Source organism: Bombina bombina, chromosome 9, assembly GCF_027579735.1.
Source record: "Bombina bombina isolate aBomBom1 chromosome 9, aBomBom1.pri, whole genome shotgun sequence".
NCBI classification, from domain to species: Eukaryota; Metazoa; Chordata; class Amphibia; order Anura; family Bombinatoridae; genus Bombina; species Bombina bombina.
This window is the reverse complement of record NC_069507.1, coordinates 153,200,032-153,217,578: the sequence shown is the minus strand read 5'-3', so window position 1 is coordinate 153,217,578 and position 17,547 is coordinate 153,200,032. Positions and strand designations below refer to the sequence as shown.

General features: G+C 39.4%; 1 protein-coding gene across 3 annotated transcripts in view; it reads left to right on the top strand.

The window, feature by feature from the left end:
- Window positions 1-17,547, top strand: part of SLK (STE20 like kinase) — a 325,767-nt gene that overhangs the window by 224,195 nt on the left and 84,025 nt on the right. The window contains exon 13 of one of the 3 annotated variants that reach the window (XM_053692433.1): window positions 13,761-13,832. The exons of 1 other annotated variant lie outside the window; for it this stretch is intronic. In XM_053692433.1, coding sequence (XP_053548408.1) covers window positions 13,761-13,832 — 72 coding nt within the window. Of the gene's footprint in view, window positions 1-3,481; window positions 3,575-13,760; window positions 13,833-17,547 lie in introns of all 3 variants that reach the window. One more of the 3 variants, XM_053692432.1, reaches the window with a different exon arrangement.

Sequence of the window (17,547 nt, the reverse complement as noted above, 5' to 3'; positions counted from 1 at the left end):
CCTGCAACTGCATGGTGACCATTGGTTTGATGAGGGCAGCTCTGGATATCCCAGTGGCCCAGGTTCATTTAAGATCTCTACCGCTGAACTTTTTGGCTCAGTGGGAAATTTTTTCTTCTAAGGAAGGAATATTTAGCAGCGTTTATCAGTTAATGCTAATGAGTCCAGTTGAGATGTAGTCTGGAATCTGTTACTAAACTAAAAAAAAAAGAAATCTCTCTTTTCTTCTCTCTTTCTCATATGATTGTTTTATGGAATATTTCTTTGTGCACGTTCTTAACTATCTTAAGTTCTCATTATTAAATCTTGATGACTGCTCAGTTGTTTCGCTTTGTGCTAGGTAGAGTCCGCTTTCTACTATTAGGTGACAGCAGTTGACCTAACTGAATTCCATGTCTAGTGATGTGTTCATAAGAAATGATCTGTCCTCTCTTCTCTCTCTCCCCCCTCTCTCTTTTATATTTATATATATATGAAAAGTCAGATAAACCCCCATAGACCGCACATTATATAAATAGGAAAATTAATTACTTTTTTGCATTTTGGAATCAACTCCTTGGTTAGCAAAGTAGAGTGCCATGTTTCGCATAGTTACTGCAAGTATTAGTGTCTATATACCCACCATCTATTGTTAATTTAGAATCTAAAAAAAATGTTTTATCGCAAAGTTTTATCAGAAGCATGAATATTGTTTTTTTTAATTTACATAATTTAAGTAATTTAATTAATTATTATTATTTGTCTTTTTCTTCATTGCTCAATATGCATTTTGAGGTTTTTTTTCTTGGTGGCTGGTCTTATCATTGCTGATGGTGAATTTCATTACATTTTGTGGTATATGGCAAACTGATAAAAGGTGTTGGGTTTTTCCTTGGTTTTCCCTTTATCTCCTGTGTGTTCATCATGCACCACTATAACTTTCATTTCATTACATTACTAAAATGCATAATGTAAAACATATGCTACATTTCAGAAGCCTCTCAGAACAGTAACATTAATAACACGTATATATGATTATGTTTGTTATATACGTACATACAATATTTTAAAAAAAAAATCTAAGCAAAGCTGTTGGTGTGCAAGGATATTTTTTTAGATGACTTAAGGTTTTCTTGTGTGTGGTGAAACATTTGGGAGTCTTTCTTTTGCCTCTAGCACTGTGTGCTTAACGTTCCTGTGGCATTTGTATGTTTCTCAAAATAACAATTACTTTTGTTAGAACATACATTTTAATCCTAAGTACCATCCACTGTAACACACAACCTACATATAACCAGGTTCAGTGCCTAGTGCAAATGGCATGTGACCTCAAGTGAGCAAATCTTTCCAGTACCTTACTGTATACGCTGATGTTACTGCATCTGCCTTTAGAACTGAAGGATATCTCTCTAGATAGCAGAATTTTACCAAACATATTGAAAAAGGTCTACATATATTGCTCTCAAAACTTAGTGCTCCTTTTGCTTCCTTCCGTTATGATGGACTCACAGCATGTTTAAAGGGATATTAAACAGTGCTCCTTTAGTAAAAAATAAATATGTTGAATCAAAGTAAACAAAAAAAGAATCAGATTATGTAAAAAAACAGCAAACAGCTTACTTGTTTTCTTTCGAAATGAGAACTTAGAATTTTTCATTGTAGCCACTTCCCTCAGGAAAAAAAGAGAGGAGATATTTTTGTTACGTAAGTAGCATTATGTCTCTTCTGAGCATTAGCAAAACTGACTTACTGTCTCTCTATCATTATCTGAATAGTAATCCAGCTCATTACTCTAGGAGATTTATGCCGTTAAGGTAGTTAAGCCTTCTTGTAGAGACCCCAGCCTCCTTGTAGGGCTGTGACAGGAAGTAATGGGCACTGCACAAATTAATTTTAAAAAAAAGAGATAAAAAAGTAAAATCCTTTTAAAATGATAAATAATACACATTGTAATGATTTCTATTAAATATAACCCACTGCTTAGTGCTCTTATTATAAGAACGAAACAGACGGTTTTATATCCCTTTAACACTCATAGGCATGTAGGATAGAATGTATATATAAGGTAAGGGAATCAAAGATGGAATACATTTTTTCTATTAGGGTAATACAACATATATTCACTTAAAGCCTTTGAATGAGGACTGCATTTGACCCCTGGGCTGCAAAAAGCAATCTTACTTGCTGATAGTAATTACCCATAAGATAGTAAAGTGATTATTACTCTTTAAAGGGATATGAAACCCAAACATTTTTCTTTTGGTATTCAGACAGAGCATACCATTGTAAAAAATGTGCTTCTATTATCAAATTTGCTTCGTTCTCATGATATTCTGTGTTGAAGAGATACCTAAGTATGTATCTGGAGCACTACATGGAAGGAAACAGTGCTGCCATCTAGTGCTTTTGGAAATGAATAACATTCTTGCAAAACTGCTGCCATTATAGTACTCCAGAAATGAGCCAGCATATATTCCTTCTTTTTAATAAAAGTTACAAGAGAAGAAAGAACAATTGATAATAGAAGTAAATCAGAAAGTTGTTTAACCCTTTGAGTGCTAATGATGGCTCTGAGCCGTCACAGAGTTTCCCACTCTGGTGCTGATGACGGCTCAGAGCCGTCACTAGTACTCTCCCACCTTGAGGGAGATCTGGGGGCTCCTACCGGCGATCGCGCCTGTAGAGTGACAGGCATCGCCGGGGCTTCCCGTTTTGCGTGGGGACGTCACTGCGCAACTTTATTTATACTTAACAATGTTAAGTATAGGAGCAGGGGGCATGCTGCTTAGAAGCCTGTATCTCGGGCATCTAAGCAGCTACAGACCCCCAAGACCCACCATTGGAAAGGTAATCGTTTAACCTTTCCAACTGTGTATGTCTTGGGTGTCTGAAAAGAATACAAACAAAAGTTATTAAAAAAAATGTTCAAAAAATAAAAAAATAAAAAACATTAAAAGATCTTAGCACCCAGGTGGGAAAGTGCTTAGCACTCAAAGGGTTAAAATCACATGTAGAAAGAAAAACTTTGGGTTTTGTATCCCTTTTAAACAGGATGAAATGTAGTTTTTTAAATCTTCTCCTCCATTAATTTTTTTAGACTGTAAAGAGTACAAATCATTAACTTAAATATAATTTAAACCTATTACAAATCAAGTAGTTAAAATAAAAGTTCTATGATTATTTTATTACGGCATTAAAAAAAAAAAAGAGGCGACTATATTAATAATATCCAAAAACGGGTGTTGAAATAGAAATGAAACACCATTGGTCCTCAAGACACCCAATCAGTTCAGTATCAGCATTACATTCTACACGGCATAATTAAACATGTAAAGGTAGTTTGCCTTAACAAACATGGGTTTTTTTCCCCCTCCACCGTTATGCATGCCACGGGGATCTGTCACTTGGTGATCTTGCTTACTCTGCCTCATGTGCTTGCTAACAGCTCTTCCTCTGTAGGAAAAGGGTCATTTCTCCACACTTCTGCATGCTTACACTGTAGGTAATAAGTGACGTGGAGAAAGCGCCAAAAGAGCTGCGAAAAGAGCTCATGAAACGCAGGAAAGAGGAGCTTGCACAAAGCCAGCATGCTCAGGTAACCTCATCCGCTTTGCGCTACTAAACCCAGAAAGCCGAGTGGTAGTTACTACAACTAACATGTGATATCTAACCTTAGAACTGACTCCATATCACGTAAAACCATCCTTAGTAGAGATGTTGAATCAACATGTAAGTGCACATTAACATTTTAACACTTTTGTGTGATGTTTTTTTAAAATATATGTATAAAATTTTTTTGTTACCCATGATTCTTTAATGTGTGAGATTGAAGTTAAAAAAACCCCCCATTTTATCTAAAGTTTGGGTACTTTTGGTTGAAGTTTAAACATGCAGCATTTTAGGAAGAACCAAAGAATCGTTTTCGGTAATCTAACAAGTTTATGGTAAGTGTATTTAACAAAAATATTAAATGGCGAGAATTTTGTCATGTGAAATAATTATAATGATTAGTAGTGTTGTTTTGCTTATACTGTATAGAAATATTTAACAAAATGATCTCAAATGTTTTTAAAACCATGATTTTGCATTTGTTAACTGTTTCTAGGAACTGTTTTAAAACTTGTGGAACTTAATATATTTAGAAATAAAATGTAAATGTTTTTATGTCTTCGTAAAAGAAGACAGATGTTAATATTTTGCAAGCAGGTTTATTGTACAAATCAATAGTTTAAAGGGACACGAAACCCAACATTTTTCTTTTTCATGATTCAAATAGAGCCTGTGATTTTAAACAACTTTCCAATTTACTTATTTTATCCAATTTGCTTCATTTTCTTGGTATTCTTTTTTTGAAGAAGATATCACTACTGATAGCTATCTGCAGACATCTGGTGAACCAATAAAAAGAGGTATTTTTGTGCATACACCAATCAGCAGCTTTCTCGCAGTAATGCATTGCTGCTCCTGAGCCTACCTAGATATGCTTTTCAGCTAAGGATACCAAGGGAATGTAGCAATTTAGATAATTGAAACAAATTGGAAAGTTGTTGAAAATCACGTTTTGTCTGAATCTTGAAAGAAAAAATTTGGATTTTATGTCCCTTTAATCCTGATATTTGCTTAATTATTTATAAAAAAAAAATAAATCTATATCTCAATGGGTAAGAAATGTAACTCTAACAATTGGGGTTGTTGAGTATCCTGAAGAGGTTAAAGTGCACACTCCAGAGTTCTGAAGTCCGACCCTACTACATTGCTTGAGCAATGCAGGAGCTAAGTTATTTGTCTAATTGATCACAGCAGAGGAGATAAGAATGCTATACATTAGCACTAAATAGCTGCACTTTTTCCTGCTATGTAGTGCTCCAGACATGTGCACGCTTTCTATCTAGATATTTCTTCAACAAAGAATGACATAGGAACAAAGCAAATTTGATAGAAGTAAATTAATGCTCTGTCTGAATCATGAAAGAAAAATAATAATAATGTTTCATATCCCTTTAAAGGGACACGAAACTCGCTATCTATTTGCAAGAGCACTAGATTGCAGCACTATTTTCTTCTGTTATGTGTGATCAGTCCACGGGTCATCATTACTTCTGGGATATTATCTGCTCCCCTACAGGAAGTGCAAGAGGATTCACCCAGCAGAGTTGCTATATAGCTCCTCCCCTCTACGTCACCTCCAGTCATTCTCTTGCACCCAAAGACTAGATAGGAGGTGTGAGAGGACTATGGTGATTATACTTAGTTTTTAGAACTTCAATCAAAAGTTTGTTATTTTACAATAGCACCGGAGCGTGTTATTACCTCTCTGGCAGAGTTTGAAGAAGAATCTACCAGAGTTTTTCTTATGATTTTAACCGGAGTAGTTAAGATCATATTGCTGTTTCTCGGCCATCTGAGGGAGGTAAAGACTTCAGATCAGGGGACAGCGGGCAGTTGAATCTGCATTGAGGTATGTAGCAGTTTTTATTTTCTGAATGGAATTGATGAGAAAATCCTGCCATACCGTTATAATGAACATGTATGTATACTCTACACTTTAGTATTCTGGGGATGGTATTTCACCGGAATTACTCTGTAAAAGTACATTAAACCTTTTAATAGGTATTTTTTATGTTAAACGTTTTTGCTGGAATGTAGAATCGTTTGCATTAATGAGGTACTGAGTGAATAAATATTTGGGCATTATTTTTCCACTTGGCAGTTTGCTTGTTTTAATTATGACAGTTTCGTTTCTCTCTCACTGCTGTGTGTGAGAGGGAGGGGCCGTTTTTGGCGCTCTTTGCTACGCATCAAAAATTTCCAGTCAGTTACTGTTGTATTTTCTGCATGATCCGGTTCATCTCTAACAGAACTCAGGGGTCTTCAAACTTCTTTGAAGGGAGGTAGATTCTCTCAGCAGAGCTGTGAGACTTATATAGTGACTGTGATTTAAAACGTTGCTCTGTAATTTTTATGTTTAAAATTTAATTAGTGTTACTTTACTTATGGGAACAAACCTTTGCTAAAAAGTTGTGTTGTTTTTAAAGAGTGATGCTATAACTGTTTTTCAGTTCATTGTTTCAACTGTCATTTAATCGTTTAGTGCTTTGAGGCACAGTACGTTTTTGTTAAATAAGATTGTAACCGAGTTGCATGTTTATTGCTAGTGTGTTAAACATGTCTGATTCAGAGGAAGATACCTGTGTCATTTGTTCCAATGCCAAGGTGGAGCCCAATAGAAATTTATGTACTAACTGTATTGATGCTACTTTAAATAAAAGCCAATCTGTACAAATTGAACAAATTTCACCAAACAGCGAGGGGAGAGTTATGCCCGGGAGGTGCGTGATCTTATGACGCCTAGTACATCTGGGCAGCCATTACAGATAACATTACAAGATATGGCTACGGTCATGACTGAAGTTTTGGCTAAATTACCAGAACTAAGAGGCAAGCGTGATCACTCTGGGGTGAGAACAGAGTGCGCTGATAATTCTAGGGCCATGTCTGATACTGCGTCACAGCTTGCAGAGCATGAGGACGGAGAGCTTCATTCTGTAGGTGACGGTTCTGATCCAAGCAGATTGGATTCAGATATTTCAAATTTTAAATTTAAATTGGAAAACCTCCGTGTATTACTAGGGGAGGTCTTAGCGGCTCTTAACGATTGTAACACTGTTGCAATACCAGAGAAAATGTGTAGGTTGGATAAATACTTTGCGGTACCGGCGAGTACTGACGTTTTTCCTATACCTAAGAGATTAACTGAAATTGTTACTAAGGAGTGGGATAGACCCGGTGTGCCGTTCTCACCCCCTCCAATATTTAGAAAGATGTTTCCAATAGACGCCACCACACGGGATTTATGGCAAACGGTCCCTAAGGTGGAGGGAGCAGTTTCTACTTTAGCTAAGCGCACCACTATCCCGGTGGAGGATAGCTGTGCTTTTTCAGATCCTATGGATAAAAAATTAGAGGGTTACCTTAAGAAAATGTTTGTTCAACAAGGTTTTATATTACAACCCCTTGCATGCATCGCGCCGATTACGGCTGCGGCAGCATTTTGGATTGAGTCTCTGGAAGAGAACCTTAGTTCAGCTACGCTGGACGACATTACGGACAGGCTTAGAGTCCTTAAACTAGCTAATTCATTCATTTCGGAGGCCGTAGTACATTTAACCAAACTTACGGCTAAGAATTCAGGATTCGCCATTCAGGCACGTAGGGCGCTGTGGCTAAAATCCTGGTCGGCTGATGTAACTTCTAAGTCCAAATTACTTAATATACCTTTCAAGGGGCAAACTTTATTTGGGCCCGGTTTGAAAGAAATTATTGCTGACATTACAGGAGGTAAGGGCCACGCTCTACCTCAAGACAAAGCCAAAGCTAAGGCTAGACAGTCTAATTTTCGTCCCTTTCGGAATTTCAAATCAGGAACAGCATCAACTTCCACTGCACCAAAACAGGAAGGAGCTGTTGCTCGTTACAGACAAGGCTGGAAACCTAACCAGTCCTGGAATAAGGGCAAGCAGGCCAGGAAACCTGCTGCTGCCCCTAAGACAGCATGAACCGAGGGCCCCCGATCCGGGACCGGATCTAGTGGGGGGCAGACTCTCTCTCTTCGCCCAGGCTTGGGCAAGAGATGTCCAGGATCCCTGGGCGCTAGAGATCATATCTCAGGGATACCTTCTAGACTTCAAATTCTCTCCCCCAAGAGGGAGATTTCATCTGTCAAGGTTGTCAACAAACCAAATAAAGAAAGACGCGTTTCTACGCTGTGTACAAGATCTATTATTAATGGGAGTGATCCATCCGGTTCCGCGGTCGGAACAAGGACAAGGGTTTTACTCAAACCTGTTTGTGGTTCCCAAAAAAGAGGGAACTTTCAGGCCAATCTTGGATTTAAAGATCCTAAACAAATTCCTAAGAGTTCCATCGTTCAAAATGGAAACTATTCGGACTATCTTACCCATGATCCAAAAGGGTCAGTACATGACCACAGTGGATTTAAAGGATGCTTACCTTCACATACCGATTCACAAAGATCATTACCGGTATCTAAGGTTTGCCTTCTTAAACAGGCATTACCAGTTTGTAGCCCTTCCATTCGGATTGGCTACGGCTCCAAGAATCTTCACAAAAGTTCTGGGTGCCCTTCTGGCGGTACTAAGACCGCGAGGAATTTCGGTAGCTCCGTACCTAGACGACATTCTGATACAAGCTTCAAGCTTTCAAACTGCCAAGTCTCATACAGAGTTAGTTCTGGCATTTCTAAGGTCGCATGGATGGAAAGTGAACGAAAAGAAGAGTTCTCTCTTTCCTCTCACAAGAGTTCCATTCCTGGGGACTCTTATAGATTCTGTAGAAATGAAGATTTATCTGACAGAAGACAGATTAACAAAGCTTCTAAATGCATGCCGTGTCCTTCATTCCATTCAACTCCCGTCAGTAGCTCAATGCATGGAGGTGATCGGCTTAATGGTAGCAGCAATGGACATAGTACCCTTTGCACGCCTACATCTCAGACCGCTGCAATTGTGCATGCTGAGTCAGTGGAATGGGGATTACTCAGATTTGTCCCCCACTCTGAATCTGGATCAAGAGACCAGAAACTCTCTTCTATGGTGGCTTTCTCGGCCACATCTGTCCAGGGGGATGCCATTCAGCAGGCCGGACTGGACAATTGTGACAACAGACGCCAGCCTTCTAGGTTGGGGCGCTGTCTGGAATTCTCTGAAGGCTCAGGGACAATGGAGTCAGGAGGAAAGTCTCCTGCCAATAAACATTCTGGAATTGAGAGCAGTTCTCAATGCCCTTCTAGCTTGGCCCCAGTTAAAAACTCGGGGGTTCATCAGGTTTCAGTCGGACAACATCACGACTGTAGCTTACATCAACCATCAGGGAGGAACAAGAAGCTCCCTAGCAATGATGGAAGTATCGAAGATAATTTGCTGGGCAGAGTCTCACTCTTGCCATCTGTCAGCAATCCACATCCCGGGAGTGGAGAACTGGGAGGCGGATTTCTTGAGTCGCCAGACTTTTCATCCGGGGGAGTGGGAACTCCATCCGGAGGTCTTTGCCCAAATACTTCGACGTTGGGGCAAACCAGAGATAGATCTCATGGCGTCTCGCCAGAACGCCAAACTTCCTCGCTACGGATCCAGATCCAGGGATCCGGGAGCGGTTCTGATAGATGCTTTGACAGCACCTTGGAACTTCAGGATGGCTTATGTGTTTCCACCCTTCCCGCTGCTTCCTCGATTGATTGCCAAAATCAAACAGGAGAGAGCATCAGTGATTCTAATAGCGCCTGCATGGCCACGCAGGACTTGGTATGCAGATCTAGTGGACATGTCATCCTGTCCGCCTTGGTCTCTACCTCTAAGACAGGACCTTCTGATACAGGGTCCATTCAAACATCAAAATCTAACTTCTCTGAAGCTGACTGCTTGGAAATTGAACGCTTGATTTTATCAATACGTGGTTTTTCTGAGTCGGTTATTGATACCCTGATACAGGCTAGGAAGCCTGTTACCAGAAGGATTTACCATAAGATATGGCGTAAATACCTATACTGGTGCGAATCCAAAGGTTACTCCTGGAGTAAGGTTAGGATTCCTAGGATATTGTCCTTTCTACAAGAAGGTTTAGAAAAGGGTTTATCGGCTAGCTCATTAAAGGGACAGATCTCAGCTCTGTCCATCTTGTTACACAGGCGTCTGTCAGAAAATCCAGACGTCCAGGCCTTTTGTCAGGCTTTAGCTAGGATCAAGCCTGTGTTTAAAACTGTTGCTCCGCCATGGAGTTTAAACTTAGTTCTTAACGTTTTACAGGGTGTTCCGTTTGAACCCCTTCATTCCATTGATATAAAATTGTTATCTTGGAAAGTTCTGTTTTTAATGGCTATTTCCTCGGCTCGAAGAGTCTCTGAGTTATCAGCCTTACATTGTGATTCTCCTTATCTGATTTTTCACTCAGACAAGGTAGTTCTGCGTACTAAACCTGGGTTCTTACCTAAGGTAGTCACTAACAGGAATATCAATCAAGAGATTGTTGTTCCATCCTTGTGTCCAAATCCTTCTTCAAAGAAGGAACGTCTTCTACACAATCTGGATGTAGTTCGTGCCCTCAAGTTCTACTTGCAGGCAACTAAGGATTTTCGACAAACGTCTTCCCTGTTTGTCGTGTACTCTGGTCAGAGGAGAGGTCATAAGGCTTCGGCTACCTCTCTCTCCTTCTGGCTTCGTAGCATAATTCGTTTAGCCTATGAGACTGCTGGACAGCAGCCTCCTGAAAGAATTTCAGCTCATTCTACTAGAGCTGTGGCTTCCACTTGGGCCTTTAAGAATGAGGCCTCTGTTGAACAGATTTGCAAGGCTGCAACTTGGTCTTCGCTTCATACTTTTTCCAAATTTTACAAATTTTACACTTTTGCTTCTTCGGAGGCTATTTTTGGGAGAAAGGTTCTTCAGGCAGTGGTTCCTTCTGTATAATGAGCCTGCCTATCCCTCCCGTCATCCGTGTACTTTTGCTTTGGTATTGGTATCCCAGAAGTAATGATGACCCGTGGACTGATCACACATAACAGAAGAAAACATAATTTATGCTTACCTGATAAATTCCTTTCTTCTGTTGTGTGATCAGTCCACGGCCCGCCCTGTTTTTAAGGCAGGTAAATATTTTTTAAATTATAATCCAGTCACCACTACACCCTTGGCTTCTCCTTTCTCGTTGGTCTTTGGTCGAATGACTGGAGGTGACGTAGAGGGGAGGAGCTATATAGCAACTCTGCTGGGTGAATCCTCTTGCACTTCCTGTAGGGGAGCAGATAATATCCCAGAAGTAATGATGACCCGTGGACTGATCACACAACAGAAGAAAGGAATTTATCAGGTAAGCATAAATTATGTTTTCTGCCAAGTAGTGCTCCAGACGCCTACCTAGGTATAACTTCTACAAAGTTTGATAATAGAAGTAAATTGGAAACTTTTTAAAAATGGTCTGCTCTGTCTGAGTCATAAAAGACAATTTGTGGGTTTTGTATCCCTTTAAATAGCCAAATTGTTTCAGTGCGACATAGAATTGCTCTGTAAGGTAGGAGCCTTCTATATGTTATTGCTGTGACAGCCAAATCGTTTCCTGGTTAATGTTTCAATATATGTATTGATTGTCAGCATTAAGGGCTAGATTTATTAAAGCCCTACGGCTGCAAGTTCTCATAAGAACTTGCTCGCCGTATTTATCAAGCAGTGGTCACCAAACCGCCGCTTCCCTAACCTATTCGCCACCTCTAAGGTGGCGAAATTCAATCTCCTCAGTCTAGTCAGACCGAGGAGATTGACAGCTCCTGCCCGCGCTTGATTGGCTGTGCGAGGGCAGGGGGCGGGATTGCACGCAAGCGCAAAATTGTGCTCGTGTGCAATAGCGAATACCTGCGGGTAATTTTGCCCGCCACAGGCGAGCTGAGGCGTACAGGGGCGCGTATACGCGCCCCTGTACGCCTCAGCTTTAATAAATCTAGCCCTTAGTAGTCTCAAGAGTAACATTTAGGGAATGTGGAGTCAGGTGACAGGAAACCTGTTAAACCAACAAACAAACAAAAATCTATCCACATAATTTGAATCAATTGGATTTACCTATTAAGGACAATGTATTATAATTCAGTGTCTGGGAGATTAGGAACAGTGATGGCCAATTTCCCAAGTTGCTGCAGTGTTTGCGGCTCCTGAGCTCGACTTTACCTATAGTGTTTTTGAAAGTGATGCAGCATAAGTGTAAAAAGCTGAAAAGAAAATATCACTTGAGCAATCTTTATGTAAAAAATGAAGATAGTTTATCTCAACTTTTCTTCTGCTCACAATAGTAAGTGCTCTGTGAACAGTTAGCTTTCAGCTACTGTCTGCTGCATGTTGAAAAAAACAACAGCAGCCAATCTGTTTCATCAGTGCTTTGATGTGATCTTATGAGATTTTACTAAAATCTCTATAGATTTCATAGCAAACTTCCTTAAACTGAGGAGGGAAATAACATGACTGTGCCGGCACATGCTAAATACATGCTCAATTTGTAAGTCCGGGGCCTAGCATTCTGATTGGCTGCTTAAAGTCCCTTTATAATCGGATGTGGCTACTTAGGAAATTTTGAGATAAAATATCTTCCTTTTTATAAATAAATATGTTTATGCGATTATTTTTTTCTTTCTTCTAGTCTACCTTTTACAGTTATGCTGCATCACTTTCATGTGCTTCAAAAAGTGGGTATCATGTACCTTTTAGCCCTTTTGTGGGTGTTAAATATATAGCATTTCACAGCAAAACAAATTAGAGCATATCATTTTGTACAACAATGTCCCTTTAAAGGGAAAGTAAAGTCAAAATGAAACATTCACGATTCAGATAGAACATGTAATTTTAAACAACTTTCAAATTTACTTCTGTAATCAAATTTGCTTTGTTATTTTGTTATTCTTTATTGAAGAGGAAATCTAGGTAGGCCAATAGGAGTTTAGGAGCGTTCACGTATTGTTAGTATTCTATGACAGAAGTGTTTGCAGCTTTGAATAATATTACTATAAACAAAGTTTGCAGATATCTAAACACACATACATGCTCCTGAGCTCACCTAGGATTACTCTTTAACAAAGGATACCAAGAAAACTGAGCAACATTGATAAAATTCTGTTAATTCATTAAAGAGACATGAAACCCATTTTTTTTTTTTCTTTTATGATTTGGAAAGAGCATGCCATTGTATTTAACTTTCTATTACTTCTTCTATTATCGAATTTGTTTTATTCTTTTGATATCCTTTGCATTGTACTATTAAAACTTATTTTGCCAACTTCTCATGCAATTTCCTACTGAAAATTGTATTGTTTTCACTATCCCCTGGGAGGCAGTAGAACATGCCCCATTCTTTATATAACTATCTCTGCAATATTCGATACAGTCATTGCTTGATCAGTACAAGGACTTATCTCATTTGCTGTGGCCAATAAATAAGTTAAACATACTCAAAATGAAAATACTTTTCAAGAGGTATGTCACAGGACTGCAAAATAATGCAAATTTTGCTAATACTTATCTATACTTTGCATTATGACCCTTAAATTAAGCAAAACATAAAATACAGAATCTTGTATTAAATAGAAGAAAACAAGTATATATTGCAAATTTAATAATGTTAAAGTGATGGTAAATCCTAGTGTTTCTGAAAAAACTTCATGCTGAAAGTACCTTTATCCCTGCAAGTTTTTGCCGAGCTGAGGGCCTCCGGCCACCCACGCTTTTTTTTTTTTTTAGTGAGATGATGTTTTCACCTCTTAGCCAATAGCAATGGTAGCCATTAGGCATTATGCCCTATGGCTAGCACTCTATTGGCATACAGGTGGAAACATCGCCTCATTGGGAATATAGTATTTTGCCATGGGTGGCCGGAGGCACTCAGCTCGGCATAAACTCGCAAGCAAATAAAGGTACTTTCAGCATGATTCAAAGTCCCCTTTATTTATAGCACTGGTTAACCCTAGTGTTTCAAAAAACACTAGGATTTACCATCACTTTAACAAATAGTTTTGTATTTTTTTTTTATTTTTATTTTTTTAAAGCAAGCTGTGCATAATATGTGTAAAATTATCCCAGCTTGTGTGTGTTTGAGTATGTTTTTTAATATAAATAAACAACTGATCTTGCCCTTTTTGTATGCTACGTACATTTTTCCTAATGGTAAACAGTGAAAAACAAGAGATTAAAGTTTAAAATGAAGCTGGGGCTGTATTTCATTCTGATTCACAGGGTGTTGCCCAGGTTATGATTCAGTCTTTTCAGTTGTCTTCGTGTACTCTATTCACCGCTCAAATGCAGGATGTAAGTGTAAGATGCTTGAACGTTTGGTTGCATTGTATAACTCACATGTGCTTCTGCATTGAATGTAATTTGATTTTAAATAAAAAAATATATTTACTAAGCATGTGTGAGTTAACTTTTTTCTTTATTGAGCAACGGAGTCTATTCATTGGAAATGTGATGTACCACAAATGTCAGGTACAGTGGTGGGGTTTTAGGGGGTGTTAAGGGGCATTTAAACTCTTTACTGGACCAACCACCTCCAGACATCAAAGGTACCAGCTGTCCTCAGTGTCTTTTTTATTTAGATAGTTTTAAGTAGTAGAAGCTGAGATCACCTATCTGTACTTACCACACTACTGACATTTAGCTTTGTGCAAACTGTTTGCATCCCCATTGTTAACGGTGTAGAACAACCCCTGGTATATTAATGATTTGGCATTTAAAGGGATAGGAAGGTCAAAATTAAACTTGCATGATTCAGATATTATATGTAATTTTATTACACTTTTCAATTCACTACTATTTTCAAATGTGCTTTGTTTTCTTGGTATTCCTTGTCGAAAAAGAATACTCACATATCCTACACTAGTGGGAGCTGGCTGCTGATTGGTGCCTGCACACATTTGTCTCTTGTGATTGGGTAACTAGATGTGTTCAGCTAGCTGCCAATATTGCAATGCTGTTCTTTTAGCAAAGGATAACAAGAGAATAAAGCAAATTTGGTAATAGAAGTAAATTGGAAAGTTGATTAAAATTGTATGTTCTATCCAAATCATGAAAAAAAATGTTGGGGTTTCCTGTCCCTTTAATGGGTAATTTAGTAGAATGCTCAGGATGTGACTGAGACAGCAGTACAGATAATATTATATCACACTAAGGGCTAGATTACAAGTGAAGCGCTATTTTAACGTGCGCCCGTAAAGGGGCAAATTTGCAGTTTACAGGCACACATTAAATAACCATATACATATATATTTTTAATTTGCTGTCCAATGCTGCATGACTTATCCCCTGCGCTGCACTAGGTGCTTTGCTGTGTCTCATGGCAATAGAACGGGGCTCCAATTGGAGCCTATGGAAGCGCTTTCTTGTGAGCGCAAGGCTTCCAGGCAATGCGAACTTGGCGCTTAACTTGTAATACCAGCGCACATTTGCGTGTGTTGGTATTATTGAGTGGAGCGCAAATATCCCTTTCGCAGGAGTGCAATTTTACGCTCCACGTATGAGGTAGACTAGGGTTTCTAAATTTTGGACCTAATAACAGGCCTGATTTCTCTTACTTGGTGTATTCAGTCCACAGATTCATCCTTACTTGTGGGATATTCTCAATCCCTACAGGAAGTGGCAAAGAGAGTACACAGCAAAGCTGTCCATATAGCTCCCCTCAGGCTCCGCCCCCCCCAGTCATTCTCTTTGCCGCTCTAACAAGTAGCATCTCCACGGGAGGGTAAAGAGTTTGTGGTGTTAGATTTGTAGTTTTTATTTCTTCAATCAAGAGTTTATTTTAAAATAGTGCCGGTTTGTACTATTTACTCTGAGGCAGAAAGTGATGAAGATTTCTGCTGAGAGGAAAAAGATTTTAGCATGTTGTAACTAAAATCCATTGCTGTTCCCACACAGGACTGTTGAGTACCGGAGAAGTTCAGTTGGGGGGAACAGTTTGCAGGCTTAACTGCTTAAGGTATGCTCAGTCATTTATTTCTAACAAGACCTGGTAATGCTAGAAGACTGACAGAGATCCCCATGAGGGAAGGTAAGCCATTTTCTGAAACACAGTATAGAAGGATGGCTTCAGTTAAGGGCTTAAATACTGGTAGACACTGTGATGGGCTAAATAGATTATTTTATTGATGGAATATTATATTTATTTAAGTGTTTGAAACGTTGTAAACACTTTTTGGGGTTTTTATTTCGCCTGGCATATTATCAGATGCCTAGTCCGACTTAGGAAGGCCCCATAACTCTGGACTGAAGGGGGAGGGGGCCTCATTTTCGCGCCTCAGTTGCGCAGTTGATTTTCAAGATAACTCATGCAGCTTCATGTGTAGAGTCCTGAGAGTGCAGGAGGACATCAAGGAGGTTTATATTTCTGCTACGAATAACCCTAAGGGAAGGTAGGGCCGCAGCAAAGACTGTGGCACCGTGCTGTAGTGTGTTAAACCGGTTGTTTACTGCAATTTGCTCCGGTTTGGTCAATAAGGGGTTAATTGATTTAAACATTTGTGTGCAATCATTTCAAAGCATTGGGATCATGTGTTGAAATTTTCATAAAGATTGGATGTTTTTTGGTGATTTGGAAAAAATGTGTGTGCTTTTTATTATTTAAAGACACAGTAACGTTTTTTCAAAAAGTGATTTTGTTCTGTATTGTAGTGCTGTATAAGTATGTCAAACATGTCTGAGACTTCAGATAGACCTTGTTCTTTATGTTTGAAAGCCATGGCAGTACCCCCATTGCATTTATGTGTAAAGTGTGCTAAAACATCTAAGCATTTTAAAGACCATCCAGTGACACTTAAAAATGTAGCCCAAGATGATTCTTTAACAGAGGGTAATGAGGATAGTCCTTCTTCCTCTCCCCATGTGTCGACACCAGTTACGCCCGCGCAAGCGATGCCTAGTACCTCTAGCACATTGGCCCCTATTACTTTACAACAATTAGCAGCAGTGATGGATAACTCCCTTGCAGCATTTTTATCCAAACTGCCAGTTTTTCCAAGAAAGCGCGATAGCTCAGTTTTAAATACAGAGGATGAACAATCAGACGCTGTGGATAATTTATCTGTAGTACCCTCACAAAACTCAGAAGTAGCGGTGAGGGAAGGTCTGTCTGAGGGAGAAATTTCTGATACAGGAAAAGTTTCTCAGCATTCAGATTCCTTAGCGTTTAAATTTAAGCTGGAACACCTCCGCGTACTGCTTAAGGAGGTTTTAGCTACGCTGGATGACCCCATGGTGGTTCCAGAAAAATTGTGTAAGATGGACAGGTTTTTAGAGGTCCCCGTATACACTGAGGCATTTCTGATCCCAAAGAGGGTGGCCGATATTGTGACTAGGGAGTGGGAGAGACCAGGTGTACCCTTTGTTCCCCCCCCCCTATCTTTAAGAAAATGTTCCCCATAAATGACCCCAGGCGGGACGAGTGGCAGACGGTCCCTAAGGTGGAGGGGGCAGTTTCAACACTTGCTAAGCGTACAACTATACCAATAGAGGACAGTTGTGCTTTCAAAGATCCTATGGATAAAAAATTGGAAGGATAGTTGAAGAAAATTTTTGTTCAGCAAGGTTTTCTACTTCAGCCAATTGCCTGCATAATTCCTGTAACTACTGCAGTGGATTTTTGGTTCGAGGCCCTGGAGGAGTCGCTCCAGAGGTAGACTTCATACGATGAGGTCATGGATAGAATTCATGCTCTAAAGCTGGCTAATTCTTTTATCACTGATGCCGCTTTTCAGTTAGCTAAACTAGCTGCGAAAAACTCAGATTTCTCCAACATTGGTGTGTCCGGTCCACGGTGTCATCCATTACTTGTGGGATATTCTCCTCCCCCACAGGGAAAGGCAAGGAGAGCACACAGCAAGAGCTGTCCATATAGTCCCTCCCAGGCTCCGCCCCCCCTGTCATTCTCCTTGCCGCTCTGAACAAGTAGCATCTCCTCGGGGATGGTGAGGAGTTTGTGGTGTTTAGTTGTAGTTTTTTATTCTTCTATCAAGAGTTTGTTATTTTAAAATGG